The sequence below is a fragment of the Pristiophorus japonicus genome, chromosome 10 (assembly GCF_044704955.1).
Source record: "Pristiophorus japonicus isolate sPriJap1 chromosome 10, sPriJap1.hap1, whole genome shotgun sequence".
Classification (NCBI taxonomy): domain Eukaryota; kingdom Metazoa; phylum Chordata; class Chondrichthyes; family Pristiophoridae; genus Pristiophorus; species Pristiophorus japonicus.
Window position 1 is genome coordinate 141,873,170 of NC_091986.1, and position 22,795 is coordinate 141,895,964.

General features: G+C 42.6%; 1 protein-coding gene across 4 annotated transcripts in view; it reads right to left on the reverse strand.

Moving 5' to 3' along the window:
* Nucleotides 1–21,494, reverse strand: part of upf3a (UPF3A regulator of nonsense mediated mRNA decay) — a 96,099-nt gene extending 74,605 nt beyond the window's left edge. The window contains exons 1-4 of one of the 4 annotated variants that reach the window (XM_070892140.1): nt 21,066–21,321; nt 20,268–20,374; nt 8,000–8,106; nt 5,305–5,411 (exon numbers count right to left, since the gene is read on the reverse strand). In XM_070892140.1, coding sequence (XP_070748241.1) covers nt 5,305–5,411; nt 8,000–8,106; nt 20,268–20,273 — 220 coding nt within the window. In that variant the 5' untranslated portion in view covers nt 20,274–20,374; nt 21,066–21,321. The other 3 variants (XM_070892142.1, XM_070892141.1, XM_070892139.1) reach the window with 3 other exon arrangements.
* Between the last annotated feature and the right edge of the window lie 1,301 nt (nt 21,495–22,795).

Below are 22,795 nucleotides of genomic sequence, written 5' to 3' on the forward strand. Positions count from 1 at the left end.
CAATGTTTGGGGATGATCAATTACTGCAGATCCTGGATCCCTAATGTTGCCCTGATGACTAAGCACCTCACCCTGTATACAAATAAGTAAGGCAGCTTTGAAATAGAAACCGTAGACGTCCAAGCCTTTAAGGAACTAAAGACAGCCCTGCTGCAAGCCGTCCGGCTTTGGGCCGGCCCCTCTATGACCGGCCCTTTCAACTGTATTGTACAATTCTGAAAGACTGTGCTACCGTTGTCTTAACACATCTCACTCCGTAGCTGCCCTCCTGGGCCAACTGCAGACTCAACACCTTACCGTGGCCAGGCAAAGCAGATATGAGATCTACTTACTAAACAATCCTAAGCTGACCTTTCGGCACTGTACTGCAATTAATCCGGCCTGTTTTCTTACTGAGCCACCCCAAGATGAGGAAGAACCCAGTCATGATTGTTTATCTTTAATTTAAGAGGCCACATCAGTCAGGGAAGATTTTGTTGATGTACCAATTGAAGATCCAGACTGTATTATGTATGTTGACGGAATTAATCCAAAAGGTACACGAATCTCAGGATACGCCATAGTAAACCAGGAGAATCAGGGAATCTGCCGCTTTTGAAACTGCCTATTCTGCTCAACAAGCTGAACTATTCGCCCTCACCCGAGCCTGTATCTTGGCCAAAGATCTCAAAGTCAATATCTATACCGACTCTAGGTATGCCTTTGGGGTGGCCCATGATTTCGGACAATTATGGAAAAATAGGGGATTCCTAACCTCACAGGGGAATGATATATCCCATAAACAGCTAGTATCTGATTTGTTGCAAGCCCTCATGTTCCCCAAACGCATTGCCATTGTCAAATGTACTGCCCACACTACCGGAAATTCTCTGGTTGATATAGGGAATCGTTGTGCTGACCAAGAGGCCAAACAGGCCTCTCGTGACCAACAGATGGTAGTGCCCAAAATTATGAGTCAGACTAAAAATCCTGCGAAGGATAAGTTAGCCTCGGAAAAACCGATGCCAACCATCCAAGATGTTATAAAAGCACAGGAGGACGCTCCTGAAAAAGATAAACTGTTGTGGAAATATTATGCATGTACTTATGACAATGTTTCTAAACTCTGGACCACTCCCGCGGAACAGACTTGCATGTCTGACGAGTTGGCTCTATGGGTTATTGAATGTATGCATTTTGCTACTCATTGTGGAGCAAGGACCACGAGTGACACACTTTTGGCTAGTTGATGGCACCCTAGACTCCAGGCGCTCACCCAGAACATCAGTAGTCGTTGCCTGGTTTGCCAGCAACATAATCCAGAGAAGGGAGTCCCCTGTGATTGGGGTAAAACGCCCCTACCCGAAGGTCCCTTTGAGACATTTCAGTTGGACTACATTGAGTTGCAAAAAGTTCAGTGTTACAAATATGTGTTAGTAATAGTAGATGTGTTTAGCAGATGGATTGAAGCCTACCCTACCCTGGACAATAAGGCTCAAACTGTTGTTAAGGTGTTAATGAGGGAAATTGTTCCTAGATATGGTATCTCAGCTCGACTGATGACCACGTATGTTCTTTCTCTGACTCAGGCTCTGCGACTAGCTCACAACCAGGTTCAAGATGCTCACCTCGACCTCCCAGTTTTACCCGAATTGTCCCTCGTGGCACCAGGGAAGTATGGATTCGGAAGGGATTAGAGCCACAATGGGAGGGGCCTTTTCAGGTGTTACTCACTACCCCCACTGCAGCCAAGGTTGAGGGGAAAAGTGCCTGGGTTCACCTGCACCACTGCAAGCTCACCACCCTCTAACGAACCTATTTTACTGGTTATTCTAACTCCTGTTTCTGTTCCAGACTTCCTCTTCTCCATAGCTGAACAAGGCCGTTGGCATCCTAATTGGAACGTGGACCAGTTTGAACTTTTACCCGTAGTGATAGACAGCCAGCTACACCGACGGTGACCTGAGAAGAGAGACGGGAAAACTGAACTCTTTTAATCAGCAAAATAATTGGACTATTTATCTGAATCCTGAGCCATAAGATGAAACTGTCTGTATGCCACAGTCTGTATAATAGTATTGATATATGACAGTTTCGGCGCATGGGAGGGGAGACAGAGACGAGAGCTACATGTCTTATGTTTATGCACAAAATGGGAACTTTTCTAGATGTTGGGTGTGTTCACATTCCCTATACATTCCCTATACATTCCAAAGGGGGAGTTCCACTAACCCTAACTGAGACTGTCAGATGGATTCAGAGCCAAACTATCACGAGAGGAGGGGGGCCAATACAATACTGCTGAAGCTCTGGAGGGCATCACAGCTGAAATGGTAGCAATAAGGACCGTAGCATTACAAAACCGAATGGCCCTCAATTACCTGTTAGCTGAGAAAGGGGAAACGTGTGCCCTGATAGGATCTGAATGTTGCACTTACATTCCTGATAGTTCAGAAAACATAACCAATCTCGCTGATCACATAAGAAGGAAGGTGAAGAAGTTATCCACACCAGCAGAAGGATCTAGCTGGTTTGATTGGCTATCAGATGGATCTTAGAGATCCTATCTAATTGTTGGTTGCCTAAACCTTTGTTGTAAAGTAATGATGGCAAGGTTAGCAAACCCTCTTGTGGTCAAGGGCTCCCGAGTTATGATCCAACGAACTAAAGAACTACTCGACACTAACAACAATATGATTCAGGAAATAGAGTGTGAACGGATGAATGCGATATTCCTAGAATGATCCTAAGTGTTATCATGGAATGATAAAAGGGGGGAATGTGAATGTTTAAAAATGTATAGAGACATTGAAGTTGAGAACGTAGGAATTGTATAGGGACAGTATAAGCTAACAAACAATTCAAGGAGGAATAGCCATGATATCTCAGACTCGAGACTGCGAAATGTTACAACACTAACACATATTGAAACAAAACCCACAGCTTGCAGAAAAACCTCAAGGTCTTATTAAATCATGTTATTAACCTGAAACATTGACAGAAGGTCTTTGTTTAAAATCGGACCATGCTTGGGTCGGCTTATGAGTGGACAAAGGGAAGGAGGGATCAAAAGAGATGGGCTGAGCTGGGATGTCACTCTGGCCCTATCTTGTTATCTTTTGCCGAAAATGTATAACCATCGTCCCTTTACAATGTAACGTCACTTTGTCCGTAGGAAGTGAGTGCGTTCGAACAGACTTGCATTCCTTCTGTCTGATAAAGTCCCCGATCGGGATTTGCTTTTTAAATAAAAGCTTGCTTTGTTTAAAGCACAAACGGTATTCGTTTCAGTAATTTTGCTGAACCAGATTGAGGTAAAAGAATCCAGGAATCAACACCACAACCATCTTCCTTTGTGCTAGGTATGACTGCAGCCAGTGAAGAGTTTCCCCCGATTCCCATTGACTTCAATTTTACTAGGGCTCCTTGATGCCACACTCGGTCAAATGCTGCCTTGATGTCAAGGGCAGTCACTCTCACCTCACCTCTGGAATGCAGCCCTTTTGTCCATGTTTGGACCAAGACTGTAATGAGGTCTGGAGCCGAGTGGTCCTGGCGGAACTCAAACTGAGCATTGGTGAGGTTATTGGTTAGTAAGTGTCACTTGATAGCACTGTTGACGAAACCTTCCATTGCTTTGAGAGTAGACTGATGGGGCGGTAATTGGCCAGATTGGATTTGTCCTGCTTTTTGTGGACAGTATAAAACTGGGCAGTTTTCCACATTATTGGTAGATGCCAGTGTTGTAGCTGTACTGGAACAGCTTGGCTAGAGGCGTGGCTATTTCTGGAGCACAAATCTTCAGCACAACAGCCAGGATGTTGTCAGGGCCCATAGCCTTTGCTGTATCCAGTGCGCTCAGCCGCTTCCTGATATCACGTGGAATGAATTGAATTGGCTGAAGACTGGTTTCTGTGATGGTGGAGACCTCAGGAGGAGGCCGATATAGATCATCCACTCGGCACTTCTGGTTGAAGATGGTTGCAAACATTTCAGCCTTGTCTTTTGCACTTGCATGCTGGGCTCTGCCATCATTGAGGATGGGTTGTTTCATGGTCCACCACCGTTCACGACTCCGTTGATTGTGGGATCGCCTAGCTCTATGTATAGCATGCTGTTTCTGCTGCTCAGCAGGCATGTAGTCCTGTGTTGCAGCTTCCCCAGGTTGGTACCTCATTTTTAGTTACACCTGGTGCAGGTCCTGGCACACCCTTCTGCACTCCTCATTGAACCAGGTTTGATCCCCTGACTTGATGGTAATGGCAGAGTGAGGGATATGCCGGGCCATGAGGTTACAGATTTGGTAGAATACAATTCTGCTGCTACTGACGGCCCACAGCGTCTCATGGATGGCCAGTTTTGAGCTGCTAGATCTGTTCTGAATCTATCCCATTTAGCACGGTGGTAGTGCCACACAACACGATGGAGGGTGTCTTCAATGTGAAGATGAAACTTCATCTCCACAATGACTGTGCGGTGGTCACTGCTACCAATGCGGTCATGGACAGATGAATCGGCAACAGGTAAATTGGTGAGGACGAGGTCAAGTAGGTTTTTCCCTTGTGTTGGTTCTCTCACCACCTGCTGCAGGCCCAGTCTGGCAGCTATGTCCTTCAGGACTCGGCCAGCTCAGAAAAAATAATGGTGCTACCGAGCCACTATTGGTGATAGACATTGAAGTCCCCAGCCAGAGTACATTCTGTGCCCTTGCTACCCTCAGTGCTTCTTTCAAGTGGTGTTCAACATGGAGGAGTATTGGTTCATCAGCTGACGGAGGGTGGTATTCAGCAGGAGGTTTCCTTGCACATGCTTGACCTGAAACCATGATACTTCATGGGGTCCAGAATCAATGTTGAGGACTCCCAGGGCCACTCCCTTCCGACTGTATACCACTGTGCTACCACCTCAGGCGGGGTATATTTCAACAATGGGACACTTCAAACACCAAAATTGAAATTCACTTTGCCAGATTGAAATGTGATGCGGCTTGATCCAAAACTCTTTTTTTTCAGCTCAGCAGGCAGCAGGATTACTTTTGTTGACAATGCTAAATTCAACAAGTCCCACCGAGCTGAACAATCATGAAAAGTCTGAATTTCTAGTGGCAACATGATTAAAAATCCTGAGTTCAGACAGGTTTAATTTCTGTGCAGATAACAATCCAGCCTAGTGTTGTTTGGTGCAAACATTGTTGCGCAAGTTGCTGTCCGATGGATATTATTAGAAATGCAGCAAGTATGGTGCTTAACGAGTCTCGGGAGTTTCCTGTAAGAAATAGGAAATCTGGATTGTTTGATTTGCAGCTCAAACTTGTTGCAGCTTTACCTTTATTATCAATGAAGATGTATCCATCAAATCGGTCTCGGAAGAGAATGATGTCATCAGGATTTTTAAAATTGATGTAAGCTCTAGAGAACAGGTGGGGGTAAAGGCTAATGAAAAATAAAAATATAGTTCACAATATCATACGGAACCTACATATGTACATAGTAAACAGTAACATAAACATAATAAAAGTGACTGACAAGAAAAAAAAATTAAAATTTCTTATTCTTAATAACATATAAGAACATAAGAACATAAGAATTAGGAACAGGAGTAGGCCATCTAGCCCCTCGAGCCTGCTCCGCCATTCAATAAGATCATGGCTGATCTGGCCGTGGACTCAGATCCACTTACCCTCCCTCTCCCCATAACCCTTAATTCCCTTATTGGTTAAAAATCTATCTATCTTTGATTTGAAAACAATCAATGAGCTAGCCTCAACTGCTTCCTTGGGCAGAGAATTCCACAGATTCACAACCCTCTGGGAGAAGAAATTCCTTCTCAACTCGGTTTTAAATTGGCTCCTCCATATTTTGAGGCTGTGCCCCCTAGTTCTAGTCTCCCCTACCAGTGGAAACAACCTCTCTGCCTCTATCTTGTCTATCCCTTTCATTATTTTAAATGTTTCTATAAGATCACCCCTCATCCTTCTGAACTCCAATCTATATGCAGATTTTAAGAAAATAAGAAATGAACAAGACAAACCCATTCATCTGCTTCCAACTGATTATGTACAATCTGCACCATCATGGAGTTTAACCAAATGACTTAAATCAACTGAGGGAGATTAATGAAAACAGATAATATTTCCAACGTAAACTCTGTGAATCTTCTCCCCTGATCCGCAAAGAAAATTATTTGAAACTGCCATGATATTAATCTAACAATGCAATCTAAATTAGTCAGGGATGATCCAATCATCCACTGTAATAGATTTTAAATCTTTGAAAACAATTTGTTCAGAACATGTAAAAGAATAATGATAAATTTGTACAAAGCAATAGTTAGGTCACTATTACAGTCCTGTGTGCAGTTCTGGACACCCTGTTACAGAAATGACACTAAAGTCAGAGAGACTGTACAATGTAAAATAAAAGAGCTTGCATTTAGAGAGTGCCTTTCACAATCTCAGGGTATCCCAATGATGTACTTTTGAAGTGTAGTTACTGTTGTAACGTAAGGAACATGGCAGCCAATTTGTACCCAGCAAGGTTGCACAAGCAGCAATGAGATAATGACCAGATAATCTGCTTTGGTCCTGTTGGTTGAGGGATAAATATTGGCCGGGACACCATGGAGAACTCCTCTGCTACTCTTTGAATAGTGTCGCAGGATCTTTTATGTACACGAGAAGGCAGACTAGGCTTTAGTTTAACAACTCATCCGAAAGACGGCATCTCTAACAGTGCAGCAGTCCCTCAGTACTGCGCTGAAGTATGAAGTATTTGTGAATGTAGATTCACCAAAGGATACCAGGATGGGAAAATATTGTTATTAGGAAAGACTTAAGATACCTGGGTAGATTTTCCACTTGTTGGACATAGAACTGGTGCTGCAAATCGGCCAACCATTACAGAAACTGCCCAGTTTTAAATTCAAATGGAAAGGAAAATCAGGGGTCGGAGGAAACAATCCATAATGCCCGTTTTACGCCAGGCTGGCAAGTTGAAAATCTACCCCACTGCGAGCTGGCTATTACCATTGCAGCAGAAAAGGGTAAGAGGTTCAGATTCAGTAGAAGTTTCTAAAATATGAAGTGTTTTGATAGGGTGAATAGGGTTGTGCAGAAAGTGAGATTCTTCTAACCTCTCTTGTAGTGATAATTTTAAAGAGGTTAGATACAGAGCGTTGTTGGAGAACTGGCCCATTTAGCTACAGTTAGAAGAGATCAGAAAAGTGGGAAAAAATATTAACAATTTTTTTTTAACTCATTTAATTCAGATCCCATCCCTGCAATCCAAACTAGGAGCCATTTAGTAAGCCAAAAATTCAATAGCACTGGTTTTGTGACTTGTATTTATTTTCTTCTGCTTTTGTTCGTTTTATAATTATACCTAGACAGTATGCAGGAAAGATGACTACTGGGGATGGCGGGAGCCTTCAGTAAATTTCAATTTTTGAAAGACTAGACAGCAAGGGTACATATTTCAACGTTACCAATCACAATGCGATTTGGTTTGATGCACTGGTTAACATGCTTGTAAAAAAAAGCCTGTGCGCTAGTTTAACAAAATTACTAACGCATTTAAAACAAAAAAAAGCATTTAGTGTAATTTCAACCCTAATGATGTTTTTTGGACAAAGATGTTAGATGAAAAAGTTACAATAATGTATGATAACATTTCCATGGCTTTTTAAAAACATTGTGATCTTTCATGAAATATAATTTTCTTAATGATGTGACAAAGTAACAAAATAAATGTATAAAATATAATTTATGTTTTTTAAAAACTGAAGCACATCTTAGAATATAAACTACATATTGGAGAATAATGAATACTATTTACATTGTATTCACAAGAATGACTATCACGGGGCTTCGAGTTACTGAATCATTCTTACTCACAAATTACATTTATTACTTCTTAATAAATGTGTATTATTGGATCCGCTTATAAATGCAAGTTGTTATTGTTGTATTATGTTCATTATAAAAACAAAAACATTTATAAGGGGATCCAATTCTTAATCATACCTTACATCTGCAGAACAAAATTCAAAATAATCATGCGTAGGTAGTGGATGCAGTTGTTCTTCTAGCTGTGCTTTGGTTAGGTTAGGAGGTAAACGTCGAATCACCACCTGTAAACATACAAATGAAGAGATGAGCAGATTTTCCAGGAAGTACAACATTCATAAGATAATTATGGATGAGAAGGACCGTTCCTCCCATCTTAGTTCATTCATCCAGAGATTCTAAAGTCCCCCCATTATCACATCCAATTGTTTCTCAAATTATTCTAGGATTTTTGCCTCTGCTACTCTTATCAGAAAATATGCTCCACATATTTAATCGATACAAGGGTAAAACATCCCAGAATGTTGGTGATTATATCAGATTGTTAAGAACTTGAGTCATCGATTGGCCTGTTACTTGTTTTTTTAATCTGGTTTTGGGAGGTGTTTTGTCATGCTTTAAGATTATAAGAAAACATGGAACAAAAAAAAGTCATCAAGGCTACACATCATCCACAAACCATTTTTTTGAGCCTGTTATTGTGTCAAGATAAATGCAGATTTGCATTTGTTTTGCCCAATAGTAAAGCGAATTCTGCAATGCACTTGGAGCTCTGAAGGGGAGTTCTTGAACAGATCATCTGCATGCACGAGGGATTATGCTCCAGATTTGATACCAGGTTACGTGGATGGTACAGCCAAAGGACAATGTCAAAATTTAAAGAAAATTTAAAAACTTTGGGAAATAAATCTTCTGTTCTCAAAGGACTTAAATTCAATAAAATATTTCCACATTTACCTATTAAAAAAACGACACTAAATTACTTAAGACAGCTTGATGTGGCTGCTTCTTTAGAATCAATATTTAAATGGTGGGTTTGGGGACACTAAACCATAAAAGTTGCTCAAAATATAATTTATGAAAGGTTTTCAGCTATTCAACAGTGTCAATGCAAGATAATGGTTACGACACAGAGGCATCAGACTGATGCCAAACCAACTCAAGTCGGCCAAAATATTGTAATAGAGTGCTGTGGCAAAATAGAAACACAACCAAGGGAATGTGGCAGCATGGATAGGAAGTTCGATAAAAGAACAGAAAATAGGGAGTCCTAGTTAATAGATGTTTTTCAGACTGGAGAGATGTAAACAGTTGTACCCATCAGGATCAGTATTAGGGCCATTGCTGTTCTTAATAAACAATCTAAACTTGGATACATAGGCTATAATATCAAAGTTTGCAAAGTCTAAGGCTGGAATTTTGAGAAGGAAGACAGGTTGGGGGCGGGGGGCTCTAGGGCAGTCAGGAAACCCAGGAGGCCGGGTTTCCCACAGGCCCTGCTGCCTTTAACGGCATGGGAGGCCTCGGTTTCCCGCCCACAACCTGCCAGATTAAGAGGTTAGCAAGCTGCGGGCGGCCTGTGGCCGCACAAGTGAGGGAGGGAGGGAGGGTTTGCGTGGGGGCCGAGCCATTAAATAGATGGATCGGGGGCGGAGGCCTCGTGGCGGATGTCTCCTATCGCGGGGGTGGGTTAGGCAGAGACCCTGGATCCAGGAGGTAGGTATAAAGGCACTTAACTCCTGGATCCAGCAGTCTCCATCTTGCTGTAACTGCCAGGTTTCATAAATTGTGTGAAACCCATCTACATACAGTTAAAAACAAAATGGAGGTTATAAAAGTCTTCCAGCCTCAATATAATATTTAAATTGACGTTCCGCCCCCATCCCAGCCCACCCAGCCCGTCTCTGTTAACGGGTTGGTGGTGGGATCAGGTCGGGAATTCCATTTTTAATAATTTAACTAACCCCACCCTCCAAACCCACTTGTTTTTTTGTTTTTAAGGTTAAAATTCCCCAAGTGACTTCAAGAGGTCATAAGTTACCAGATTGGGTAGATACATATGATGCGAAATTTAATACAGAAAAATGTAAGGAGATAGATTTTTGTCCAAAAATAGAGAACACATATGGACTATGAACAGAGCAGAAGAGACACTCAGGGGTTCAGATACATCAATACTTAAACAAGGGAGGGCAGATATATAAAGCTGTAAAAACAAAAGCATACGGGATCCCAGATTTTATAAATAGAGAGTACAAAAGCAGAGGTATGCTAAACCTATACAAGTCAGTTAGGATGGTGTCCAGTTTTCTGATCTCTCTCGGACCGCCATACCAGGCAGACGGGGTGTGACTACCTGTTCGTTGAGTTTGACGAGATTTTCTGAATTAACTTCCTGCCCACACAAGAGAAACTGTGGTTCTTTACATCAGAATAAAGAAGGTTGAAAGGTGAACATAGATAGGTTTTCAGAACTATGAAGAGTTTTGACAAGGTAAATAGAGGTTGGTGAGTTGGAACGAGGGTTTACGTTTCAAATCATCACCAAACCAGTGAAGGAAGAGGATAGCAGAATATTTTTTTTGTAAAGGATTGTTAGGATGTGGAATGCCTCACTCGAAACTGAATAGCGATAAAAGGAAACTATGTAAATACTATATTTAGTGATAATATTTTCTGCTAAAAGGGAATTTAAATCTTGGGTTGAGTAAAACGAATGCATATTTTTACAGCCCTCTACAGTTTAAAATGAAAAGAAAAAGTTATTTACCAGGTTAAGCATTGAATCCTGACTACCTATTTATTGCAGTGCATCGCTGCAACATTGGGGACGGAGAGTATATTTTGTACAGGATCTTTACAGACCATTCTTTGCCATTTTGTTAATTTCCTATCCTTTGTCTAAACCAGGGCAGATACATCAATACTTGTAAAACTGCCCAATTGCACTGAATACAAATACTGGGGCAGACCTTGGGTCTGCGGCGAACCTACAGAGTATGCCGCCGGCATCTGAATAGAATACAAACTTACCTGATGGGGCTCTCCATGAACTTGCTCGCTGACACTGCATACTCGAGCGCAGCTTAATGACCCATGGATCCCAGGGTGCAGCATGTATGGAAGAGTAGCTGGGATCACATGGGCCTGGTGCTCCAATCAGTACACCGAAGGAAAAGTGCCTACCTCCAATATTTGCAACATTCTTTATATTGCATTTCACCCAACGTTATATTTTTTTCTTAACAGTATTATCTGCAATTGGATGTATTTCCAGAATAATTACAAAGGACTAGGAGAATAAATAGTTCCAAAATGACTGTCTCACACACACACACCTCAAAAAAGTATTGAGGAATTAATTTCTAAGAATTAGAGTTCTGATAATCATTCAAGCTCTGTGAAATTTCATATAAAATACATTTATGTGGAAAATATCTGACAGTATTAACATGGACAGGTGATACAAGCATAAATACAACATAGCCCAAAGATCTGAAAAATATGTATATTAATCATTGGAGATGTTTTGGACAGTTTTACAATTCATTACATCACATTCCGGAGCGAATAGAATGAGTACTGTCTCTATATAATTCTCTTATGCAGATGCAAACAGGCCCTGCGGCTGTTTTCATCAGCTGTAAAATTTTCGTCTGTAATTGCTAGGCAGTTGGTGGGAATTTAGCTTAACTCTGCACCAGCAATTGGGATTTCCAAAGGGAAGCAGATGATCGGTCAAGTCGTAACTTAATAGATTGCAACTTTGACATTTAGCGCATGTGCGAATGCCGAACTAGCGGTCCATTTAAAATTAGGAACAGGAGGAGGCCACTGGAAATTCTGGCCCAATAAAGGGCTGATGTAGGAGTGTCATTTCTTGTATTCATACCTACATTAAGATACCCCTTTCAGAAGCCACTGCTCCAGTTCAATCTTTTCCAATACTTTTTTCTCCTATGATCTGCTTGATGACATAGAAACATAAAAAATAGGTGCAGGAGCAGGCTATTCGGCCCTTCGAACCTGTGCCACCATTCAATATGATCATGGCTGATCATGCAACTTCAGTACCCCACTCCTGCTATCTCTCCATACCCCTTGATCCCTTTATCTGTAAGGGCCACATCTAACTCTCTTTTGAATATATCTAACGAACTAGCCTCAACAACTTTCTGTGGTAGAGAATTCCACAGGTTCATAATTCTCTGAGTGAAGAAGTTTCTCCTCATCTCGATCCTAAATGGCTTACCTCTTATCTTTAGACTGTGATCCCTGGTTGTGGACATCCCCAACATCGGGAACATTCTTCCTGCATCTAACCTGTCCAATTCTGTCAGAATTTTATATGTTTCAATGAGATCCCCTCTCATTCTTCTAAATTCTAGTGAATATAACCCTAGTCGATCCAGTCTTTCTTCATATGTCAGTCCAGCCATCCCGGGAATCAGTCTGGTGAACCTTCGCTGCACTCCCTCAATAGCAAGAATGTCCTTCCTCAGATTAGGAGACCTAAACTGTACACAATATTCAAGGTGTGGCCTCACCAAGACTCTGTACAACTGGAGGAAGACCTCCCTGCTTCTATACTCAAATCCTCTCGCTATGAAGGCCAACATGCCATTTGCCACCTTCACTGCCTGCTGTACCTGCATGCCAACTTTCAATGACACCCAGGTCTCGTTGCACCTCCTCTTTTCCTAATTTGTCACCACTCAGAAAAAATTCTGCCTTCCTGTTTTGCCACCAAAGTGGATAATCTCACATTTATATACATTATACTGCATCTGCCATGCATTTTCCCACTCACCTAACCTGTCCAAATCACCCTGTAGTCTCTTAGCATCCTCCTCACAGCTTAGTATCATCTGCAAACTTGGAGATATTACATTCAATTCCTTTGTCTAAATCATGAATGTATATTGTAAATAGCGGGGTCCCAGCAGTGAACCTTGCGGTGCTCCACTAATCACTGCCTGCCATTCTGAAAAGGATCTGTTTATTCCTACTTTTTGCTTCCTGTCTGCCAACCAGTTCTCTATCCACGTCAATACATTACCCCCAATACCATGTGCCTTAATTTTGCACACTAATCTCTTGTGTGGGACCTTGTCAAAAGCCTTTTGAAAGTCCAAATACACCACATCCACTGGTTCTCCCTTGTCCACTCTACTAGTTACATCCTCAAAAAATTCTAGAAGATTTGTCAAGCATGATTCCCTTTCATAAATCCATGCTGGCTTGGACCAATCCTGTCACTGCTTTCCAAATGCGCTGCTATTTCATCTTTAATAATTGATTCTAACATTTTCCCCACTACCGATGTCAGGTTAACCAGTCTATAATTCAGTTTTCTCTCTCCCTCCTTTTTTAAAAAGTGGTGTTACATTACCTACCCTCCAACTGATCCAGTCTCTAGAATGTTGGAAAATGACCACCAATGCATCCACTATTTCTAGCGCCACTTCCTTAAGTACTCTGGGATGCAGACTTTCAGGCCCTGGGGATTTATCGGCCTTCAATCCCAGCAATTTCCCTAACACAATTTCCTGATTAATAAGGATTTCCTTCAGTTCCTCCTTCTCGCTAGACCCTCGGTCCCCTAGTATTTCCCAAAGGTTATTTGTGTCTTCCTTATTGAAGGCAGAACCAAAGTATTTGTTCAATTGGTCTGCCATTTCTTTGTTCCCCATTATAAATTCACCTGATTCTGACTGTAAGGGACCTACATTTGTCTTCATTAATTTTTTTCTCTTCACATATCTATAGAAGTTTTTGCAGTCAGTTTTTATGTTCCCTGCAAGCTTACTCTCATAGTCTATTTTCCTCCTCCTAATTAAACCCTTCGTCCTCCTCTGCTGAATTCTAAATTTCTCCCAGTCCTCAGGCTTCCTACTTTTTCTGGCCAATTTATATGCCTCTTCCTTGGATTTAACACTATCCCTAATTTCCTTTGTTAGCCACGGTTGAGCCACCTTCCCAGTTTTATTTTTATGCCAGACAGGGATGTACAATTGTTGAAGTTCATCCATGTGATCTTTAAATGTCTGCCATTGTCTATCCACCGTCAACCCTTTAAGTATCATTCGCCAGTCTATCCTAGCCAATTCACGACTCATACCATTGAAGTTACCTTTCTTTAAGTTCAGGACATCTTCAGTAAGCAGCAAGTGGCAACCCCAATGTAAATTTGGATTTGGCAAGTTTGTCTGTCAGGAGACATTTTTTCTTTTTAAACTGGGCCCACCTGGAGCTGGCCATGTATTAGGGTTGCTGTTAACTGTGCTGCATACATGCATCAGGAGCCTGCAGTTGTCGCATTAAAGCAAACTATTCAAGCTTACACTAAATTGCTTAGAGTTAATTCTGCAGGCGGGTTACCAACACTTTTTAAACGCATAAATATGTACATATACAATATACATGTTTAACATTGAGTAAAAAAAAGAGAAAAATATTGCAGGTGCTGGAAACCTGAACTATAAACATACAATGCCAATGTAGCAGTAAAAGAGGAGGTAGTAGTGCCCACTAAGAGGAACAATGGACATGATCTTCACTGCGTGGCAGATACAAGAGAAATGCAAGGAACAGCACCAACCCTTGTACATGGCCTTCTTTGACCTCACAAATGCCTACGACACTGTCAACCATGAGGGATTATGGAGCATCCTCCTCAGATTCGGCGACCCTCAAAAGTCTGTCACCATCCTCCGCCTGCTCCACGATGATATGCAAGTCGTGATCCTGACCACTGGATCCATCACAGACCCATTCCACGTTCGGACCGGGATCAAGCAAGGCTGTGTCATCGCACCAACGCTTTTCTCGACCTTCCTTGATGCAATGCTCCATCTCATCCTCAGCAAGCTCCCCGCTGGAGTGGAGCTAAATTACAGGACAAACGGGAATCTGTTCAACCTCCGCCGTCTTCAGGCCAGACCCAAGGTCGTCCCATCCTCTATCATCGAATTACAGTACGCAGACAATGCTTGCGTCTGCGCACACTTAGAGGCTGAACTCCAAGCCATCGTCAACACCTTCACCGAGGCCTAGAAGAGCATGGACCTTACACTAAACATCTCTAAGACAAAGGTCTTCTACCAATCTGTCCCCGCCACATAACACTGCCCCAGGTTATCAAAAAGCACAAGGCCTTGGACAACATGGACCATTTTCCATACCTCAAGAGCCTACTGTCAACAAGGGCAGACATGGATGACAATGTCCAAAACTACCTTCAGTGTGCCAGTGCAGCATTCGGTCACCTGATGGAGAGTGTTTGAAGACCAGGACCTCAAACCCGGTATCAAGCTCATGGTCTATAGAAGAGTGATGATCCCGCCCACCTATATGGCTCAAGAGACATGGACTATGTACAGCAGGCACCTCAAAACACTGGAGAAGTACCACCAACGTTGCCTCCGTAAGATCCTGCAAATCCATTGGTAGGATAGGCGCACCAATGTCAGTGTTCTTGCTCAGGCCAACATCGAAGCACTGACCACGCTCAATCAGCTCCGCTGGATGGGCCACATCGTCCGCATGCCTGACACGAGACTCTCAAAACAAGCGCTCTACTTGGAGCTCCGACACGGCAAGCAAGACCCAGGTGGGCAGAGGAAACGCTTCAAGGACACCCTCAAAGCCTCCTTCAAAAAGTGCAACATCCCCATCGACAGCTGAGATTCCCTGGCCCAAAGCCGTCCAAAGCGGAGGAAAAGCATCCGAGAAGACGCTGAACACCGAGTCTCTTCGATGAGAGCAAGCTGAAGCCAAGAGTGGAAGGAGCGCGTGGCAACCCAGGTACCCCAACCTCCCGTTCCTCCAACCACTGTCTGCCCCACCTGTGACAGAGACTGTAGGTCCCATATTGGACTCATCAGTCACCTGAGAACTCATTTTTAGTGTGGAAGCAAGCCATCCTCGACTCCGAGGGACTGCCTATGATGATGATGATTAGTGATATTGGATAGGATAAAAAGATAAAGATGGAGGTACTTAAAAGATTGGCAGTGCTCCAAGTAGAAAAAAGTCACCGGTCCGAATGAGAAGCATCCTCGGTTGCAGAGGGACGCAAGGGTTGAAATTGTGGAATCTCTGGCCCCAATCTTTCAGCAGCAGATAAGCTTAGGCAGGGGCAGAAAAATTGGCAAAGTACCAGATGCGTGAGGAAAACATTTTTCACAGAAAGTTAGGATCTGGAATGCACTGCCTGAAAGGGTGGTGGAAGCAGATTCAATAGTAACTTTGAAGGGAATTTTATTTTTCTTTTTTAAAAACAGGGCTATGGGGAAAGAGCAGGGGAGTGGGACTTATTGTGTAGCTCTACCAAAGAGCTGTCTAGGCACGATGGGCCAAATGGCCTCCTTATGTGCTGTATCTATGTAAGATTCTCTGTATGAAAATGCTGGAAACACTCAGCAGTATCGATGGAGAAAGCTAGGGAAAACATTATTGTTGGAAGACCTTTTGCCATCAACATCATTCACACATTTGTTCGAGCTATGGTGCAACATGACATTTGTTGCAACCAAACTAATGGCTGTAAGACAAAAGTCCTCCACCAGTCTGTCCTCGCCGAACAGCACTGCCCCCCAGTCATCAAGATCCACGGCGCGGCCCTGGACACCGTGGACCACTTCCCATATCTCAAGAGCCTCCTATTAACAAGAATAGGCATCGACGACGAGATCCAACACCGCCTCCAGTGCGCCAGTGCAGCCTTCGGCCGCCTGAGGAAAAGAGTGTTTGAAGACCAGGCCCTCAAAACTGCCACCAAGCTCATGGTCGACAGGGCTGTAATAATACCCGCCCTCCTGTATGGTTCAGAGACATGGACCATGTACAGTAGACACCTCAAGTCACTGAAGAAATATCACCAACGATGCCTCCCCAAAATCCTACAAATCCCCTGGAAGGACAGGCGCACCAGCGTTCTTGTCCAGGCCAACATCCCCAGCATTGAAGCACTGACCATACTCGATCAACTCTGCTGGGCAGGCCACATAGTTCGCATGCCCGACACGAGACTCCTAAAGTAAGTGCTCTACGAGGAGCTCCTTCACGGCAAACAAGCCAAAGGCAGAAACATTACAAGGACATCCTCAAAGCCTCCCTGATAAAGTGCGACATCCCCACTGATACTTGAGAGTCCCTGGCCAAAGACCACCCAAAGTGGAGAAAGTGCATCCGGGAGGGCGCTGAGCACCTCGAGTCTCAACGCTGAGAGCGTGCAGAAATCAAGTGCAGGCAGCGGAAAGAGCGTGCGGCAAACCAGTCCCACCCACCCCTTCCCTCAACGACTATCTGTCCCACCTGTGACAGAGTCTGTGGCTCTCATTTGGACAGTTCAGCCACCAAATAACTCACTTCAGGACTGGAAGCAAGTGTTCCTCGATTCCGAGGGACTGTCTATGATGATGATGCTGCTGAATGGCCCCAAAGGGCATTAGCTGCGAGAAGACAGCTCAAGTTTGGGAATTAGTGAAAGGTGTGACTATTTCTGTGACAATGAAACATTAAAGATAAATATTGTAGGTCAGGTAGCATAGAGAGAAAAAAAAAGCGCCATTTCGGGCCTTCCTCAGAACTGGATGATATAACAGATGAACAGCATTTAAAAAGGAACAGAACAAAAGGAGAAGGAGGGAGTGCGCAAGGACCACACATTCAGGAAAATAAATATAAGGACCTGCAAAATGCTTAGGTGAAGAACAGAAGATAATTAAATTGCATGAGACAAAAGGAGGCATAATTAGATAAATCAAAGAAATAAACTCATATACAGGACACAGAGAACATGTGAACAGCTAAAAGAGGTATAGTTAATTAGAACTGGGAAGCATGAAAAACTGGCAAAGCAGAGCAGCCAGAGGAGTCTGTTAGAAGAAAAAAGGTTGACACCAAGGACAAAGAGCACCCTGATGAGGGGCCGGGTGTGCAGTCCCCACCCCAAACCAACCCACTCCGTCCCCCATCCCCAGAATGATAGCACACCCATGCTATGTTGCCAGCACCTATTGCCAGAGAAAAAAATAAATTCTGAAGTTGATAATGTCAATGCTAAGGCCAAAATGCCAAGTAGAAAGATGAGGTGAGATACATATTGACCTCATCATCATCATAGGCAGTCCCTCAGAATCGAGGAAGACTTGCTTCCACTCTTAACATGAGTTCTTAGGTGGCTGTACAGTCCAATACGAGAACCACAGTCTCTGTCACAGGTGGGACAGATAGTCGTTGAGGGAAGGGGTGGATGAGACTGGTTTGCCCAGGACCTAAAGAACAGGTGGTGTATGGAGAAAGCACAGGAGATACAGCAGCTGGCCGACAGCCATGATGTGCGAGGATTCTTCATCGCAGTCAAGGCCACCTATGGTCCAAACACCCAAGGCCCCACCCCACTGCTGGCCAAGAATGGGGAAACACTCACATATTGACCTATACCTATGGTGTCAGCCAGTGGCCCAGAGGGTAGCAATCTTGCCTCTGAGTCAAAAGATTGAGTGTTCAAGTCCTACTCCAGGGACTTGAGCACAAAAATCTCGGCTGACACTCCAGTGCAGTGCTGAGGGAGCACTGCACTGTTGGAGGTGCCATCTTTTGGATGAGATGTTAAACCGAGGCCCTGTCTGCTCTCTCAAGTGGATGTAAAAGATCCCATGGCACTATTTCGAAGAAGAGCAGGGTAGTTATCCCCAGTGTCCTGGCCAATATATTTATCCCTCAATCAACATAACAAAAAACAGATTATCACATTGCTGTTTGTGGGAACTTGCTTGTGCACAAATTGGCTGCTGCGTTTTCTACATTATAACAGTGACTGCACTCCAAAAATATTTCACTGGTTGTAAAGTGCTTTGAGACGTCCGTGGTCGTGAAAGGCACTATATAAATCCAAGTCTTTCTTTCTTTTTTTTACCATCTTGTTTACATTTTACAATCAAAAGTAGGTGGTTGGCACACAATGAATGGAACTAGAATGGGTAAAAGCATGAAATGCATTCTTGAATGCAGTGCTAGACATTTTCAAGAAGGTTGTGAAAATGTTATCTTTGCAGTGATTCACCAAGCTGCACGAAAAAAAACAGTTTTCTATGATTTTTCTGTCAGTCAGAGATCCATGCTCTTTGCTTGACAGCATTTATGAACATACGAAGAATGAGACAGGAAAAGACCGTCTGGTCTATCCAACCTGTCTCACACAATTGTGATACTTGTGTATCTTGTGATACTTGTGTATCATAATATATATACTCTCCTCCCCACACAACCCCACCGCCCCCCCAAAAAAACATTTGATCTCCTGGGAGAGGAGAAAAGTGTATGCCACATTTTTACAATGTTCAAAATCTTTAATAGTATGGAACATCCCATTTAGACAGGAGAGTTCTGAAATAAAGCATTTTCATACAAATATTCTTCAAATATCTTCACTGCTAAAATTCTCCAAATCATGAGGAATAAATACTTTTTTGCATATCAATTTGAACCAATTCCTGAAAACAATAATGTGGTAATTAGGAACACAAGAACAGGAGTAGGCCATTCAGCCCCTCGACCCTGCTCCGCCAGTCAAATAGATCACGGTTAATCTGAACCTCAACTCCATTATCCTGCCTTTGCTTCACATCCCGATATCCTTACCTAACAAATATCTATCTATCTCAGCCTTGCAATCTCTAATTGCCCTAGCATCCATAGCCTTTTGGAGAAGAGATTTCCAGAGTTCTACTACCCTTTGTGTGAATATTGCTTCTGATTTTACTCCTGAATGATCTAGCTCTAATTTTATGATTATTTCCTTGTTTTTGATTCCCCCACCAGAGGAAATAATTTCTCCATATTTACACTATCATTTTAAACACCACAAATTCATTAACTTCATTCATGGCAGATCGGTTCTTGCAATATGGAAACATGTTACTATTTTGCATTACAGAGATTGGATGTTTCTTCAACAGAAATATTTAACTTGTTATTCAGTTGCTTATTTCTTTAGAAAATCAGCGAGCTGAAAAGTAAAATGAAAATTTTCTGAATGCTTCAATAAAAGTATTATGGTTGCAAAACAAGAATCGATGTTTATTTTAAAATTTTTGCACAAAGACTACAAAGTGTATTTTTTCAGCATTGTACTGAAAGCAATAAACCCCTAAAATGATTCAATTTTAAAAAAATAAATCAAAAAATATACATACATACAAAAACTAAAAAGGAACAAGATTTTAAAAATATCTTTAAATGGTGCTCGTTTACAAAATAATTTAAAATGACACTCATCGCTATAATAAAATCTTTAAACCATAATTATTTTAGAAAACAAAATAAAAACTATTTCCATTTGTTGCCAAAATTAGAATTTTAAAATATTCAGTGCATTAATGGAAAAGTGTTCAGTGTGTTAATGAAAAAGTGTATACATGAAAACCCTGTGACTAACCTCCATGGGAAGGTGCTCTGCACGGTCTCCAATTTGACTTGGCTACTGACAGAAAATAGAACTAAATCAAGCCTTTGTGGTGATCGGTGTCTGGCAGATCTGCTGTACTGATCATATATTTAAAGGAGAGTACTTGATGGACACTTTATACACAGTATAACACTGTTCAAGTGACATGTAAATATTGCCATGGTTGAACACATCATAGAATCTTACAGCTACTGCAGGTTGTCATCACGCGTTCGTCTGCAACAACTGCACCCACAACTAGTTTGCCAACCTATAAATTTACAAATCATACAATATTAAGCAACATTTGTTTGTCTACAAATAATTTATAAATTTCTTCGGGCAAAACATTGGCCGTTTCAATGAATAAGCGCATCTTTAGCTCAAATGCTCTTGAAACATTGGTGAAGAGAGAAAATATTTTAAATACATGGGAGAATACAATTTTTCTCCGTAATGAATGATTCGCGATAACGAAATCACAGCGATATGCGACTTTAAAACGTGCAATGTGAGACAACGAAAATTACGGGGTCATTAATCGCGGAAAAAATTGTATTCTCCCGTTTTTCTCTAAAAAGGGAATGACATCACGTCGAATTAACTGAATTTAAAAGGTCACAAGCCCTCCCATATCGCATGATTTATAATCACAGAAATTTAATTCGTAAATGCACCCATGATGATGACGGTTATGAAGCCAGTTTATAAATCAACACAGAAAAGAACAATGCACATTTCCCCATATGATTCGTTGCAAAATTTCTACACCATCAATCGGGTGGATACGGATGCCTACACTGCACCACGCCACAATAAAGAGCGGCCAGCTGTTACAGAGCAGGTTGCAAACCAAAGGAACGGAACAGCATTGAGTGGCAACTGTCGGCTCCGCGTGCTGTCATTGTGGCTCAGGTTGGCTCGCGAGCTGTCAATCATCGTCAGCATTCGCTTCATTCGCGTTATGATTTTAACTCTCACATCACCATGGAGACCCCGTAACGCTCTCGACGAAAAAAACGGTTCCTGCTTGAGGTAATAAAGCGAGCAGCGCGGCCCACACCTTAGTGAGCACCTCCTTTTTCTCCTCTTTCCGTTTCTCGCCTTCCTCTCTGTCTCTGAACTGGATCTCCACTCGCCGCTCTCGCCCCTTGTTCTCTTTCTCTTCTTTCATTCCGTACAGCGCTCCTTCGCTCTCTCTCGCTCGCTCAACCTCTCTCTTCACAACGAAAGCGCCACATCTCGCGAGATCTCCTGCACTCATTCGGTCGCAGCACCGGCCCCGCCCCCTCCCCGTCTTCATTGCTGCCTTTTGATTCGCTGCTTCGCAACACCGTGCTGCCACCACACTGATGGCACAGAGATACTGGGTGAAGGAACAGAGTGTGATGTCGTGCAGCCACTGCTGACAGGTTCCAGCGTGGATCTAACCAGCATGCTGCAAAGTACAACGTACCAGCCTTATTTGAACCTTTATTAATATAAAATACGCTCCGATTGAAAATATATTTTTGTCTGTTCTTTTAATGTTTTCCGTGCAGTCTTTTTACATTTACTGTTCAGAGGGGCCTCATCGTATAGGCAACAGAGCAATGAGAATCGATATGGCGTTAAAAATAAACATCAGCACAAAATGGTCAAATTTAGTAGGTAAAACCAATGTTGAGGGGAGGCCGGGGGTGGGGGGCGGGGGGGGGGGAGGTGAATGAGTACACTTTTACCCAGCACCAAGCTGGAATGGTGCAAAATTTGTGAATGAAACTCATCATAAAAACATAAGAAATAGGAGCAAGAGTAGGCTATTCAACCTGTCCCGCTATTCAATAAGATCAGGGCTGATCTTCTACCTCAACTCCACCTTCCCACACTATCCCCATATCCCTGGGTTCACTTAATATCCAAAAACCTATTGATCTTTGTCTTGAATATACTCAACAACTGAGCAGTTCTGGGGTAGAGAATTCCAAAGATTCACAACCTTTTGAGTTAAGGAATTTCTCCTGATCTCAGTCCTAAATGGCCGGCTCCTTATTCTGAGACTGTGACCCCGATTTCTATACTCCCCAACCAGGGGAAACATCCTCCCAGCATCTACTCTGTCAAGCCCTGTAAGAATGTTATATGTTTCAATGAGATCACCTCTCATTCTTATAAATTCTAGGGAATATAGGCTTAGTTTCCTCAATCTCTCCCCATAGGACAATCCCCTCATTCCAGGAATCACTCTCATGAACCTTCACTGCACTCCCTCGAAGGCAAGTATATCCTTCCTCAAGTAAGGAGACCAAGACTGTATACAGTACTCCAGTATGGTCTCACCTAGACCCTATATAATTGCAATGACTTCTTGGGCTAGAAATTCGGAAACTGGGCGCTAACTTTTGAACTCTTGAACGCTAAATCAAGCGCTAATGACCTCAGTAGGGTGCTACAGGGGTGCTACCAGCAGAGCGATAATCAATTTCAGGTGCAATGCAATCGGGAATGATCTTTCACACTAGCTCCTTCCAGCTCTTACA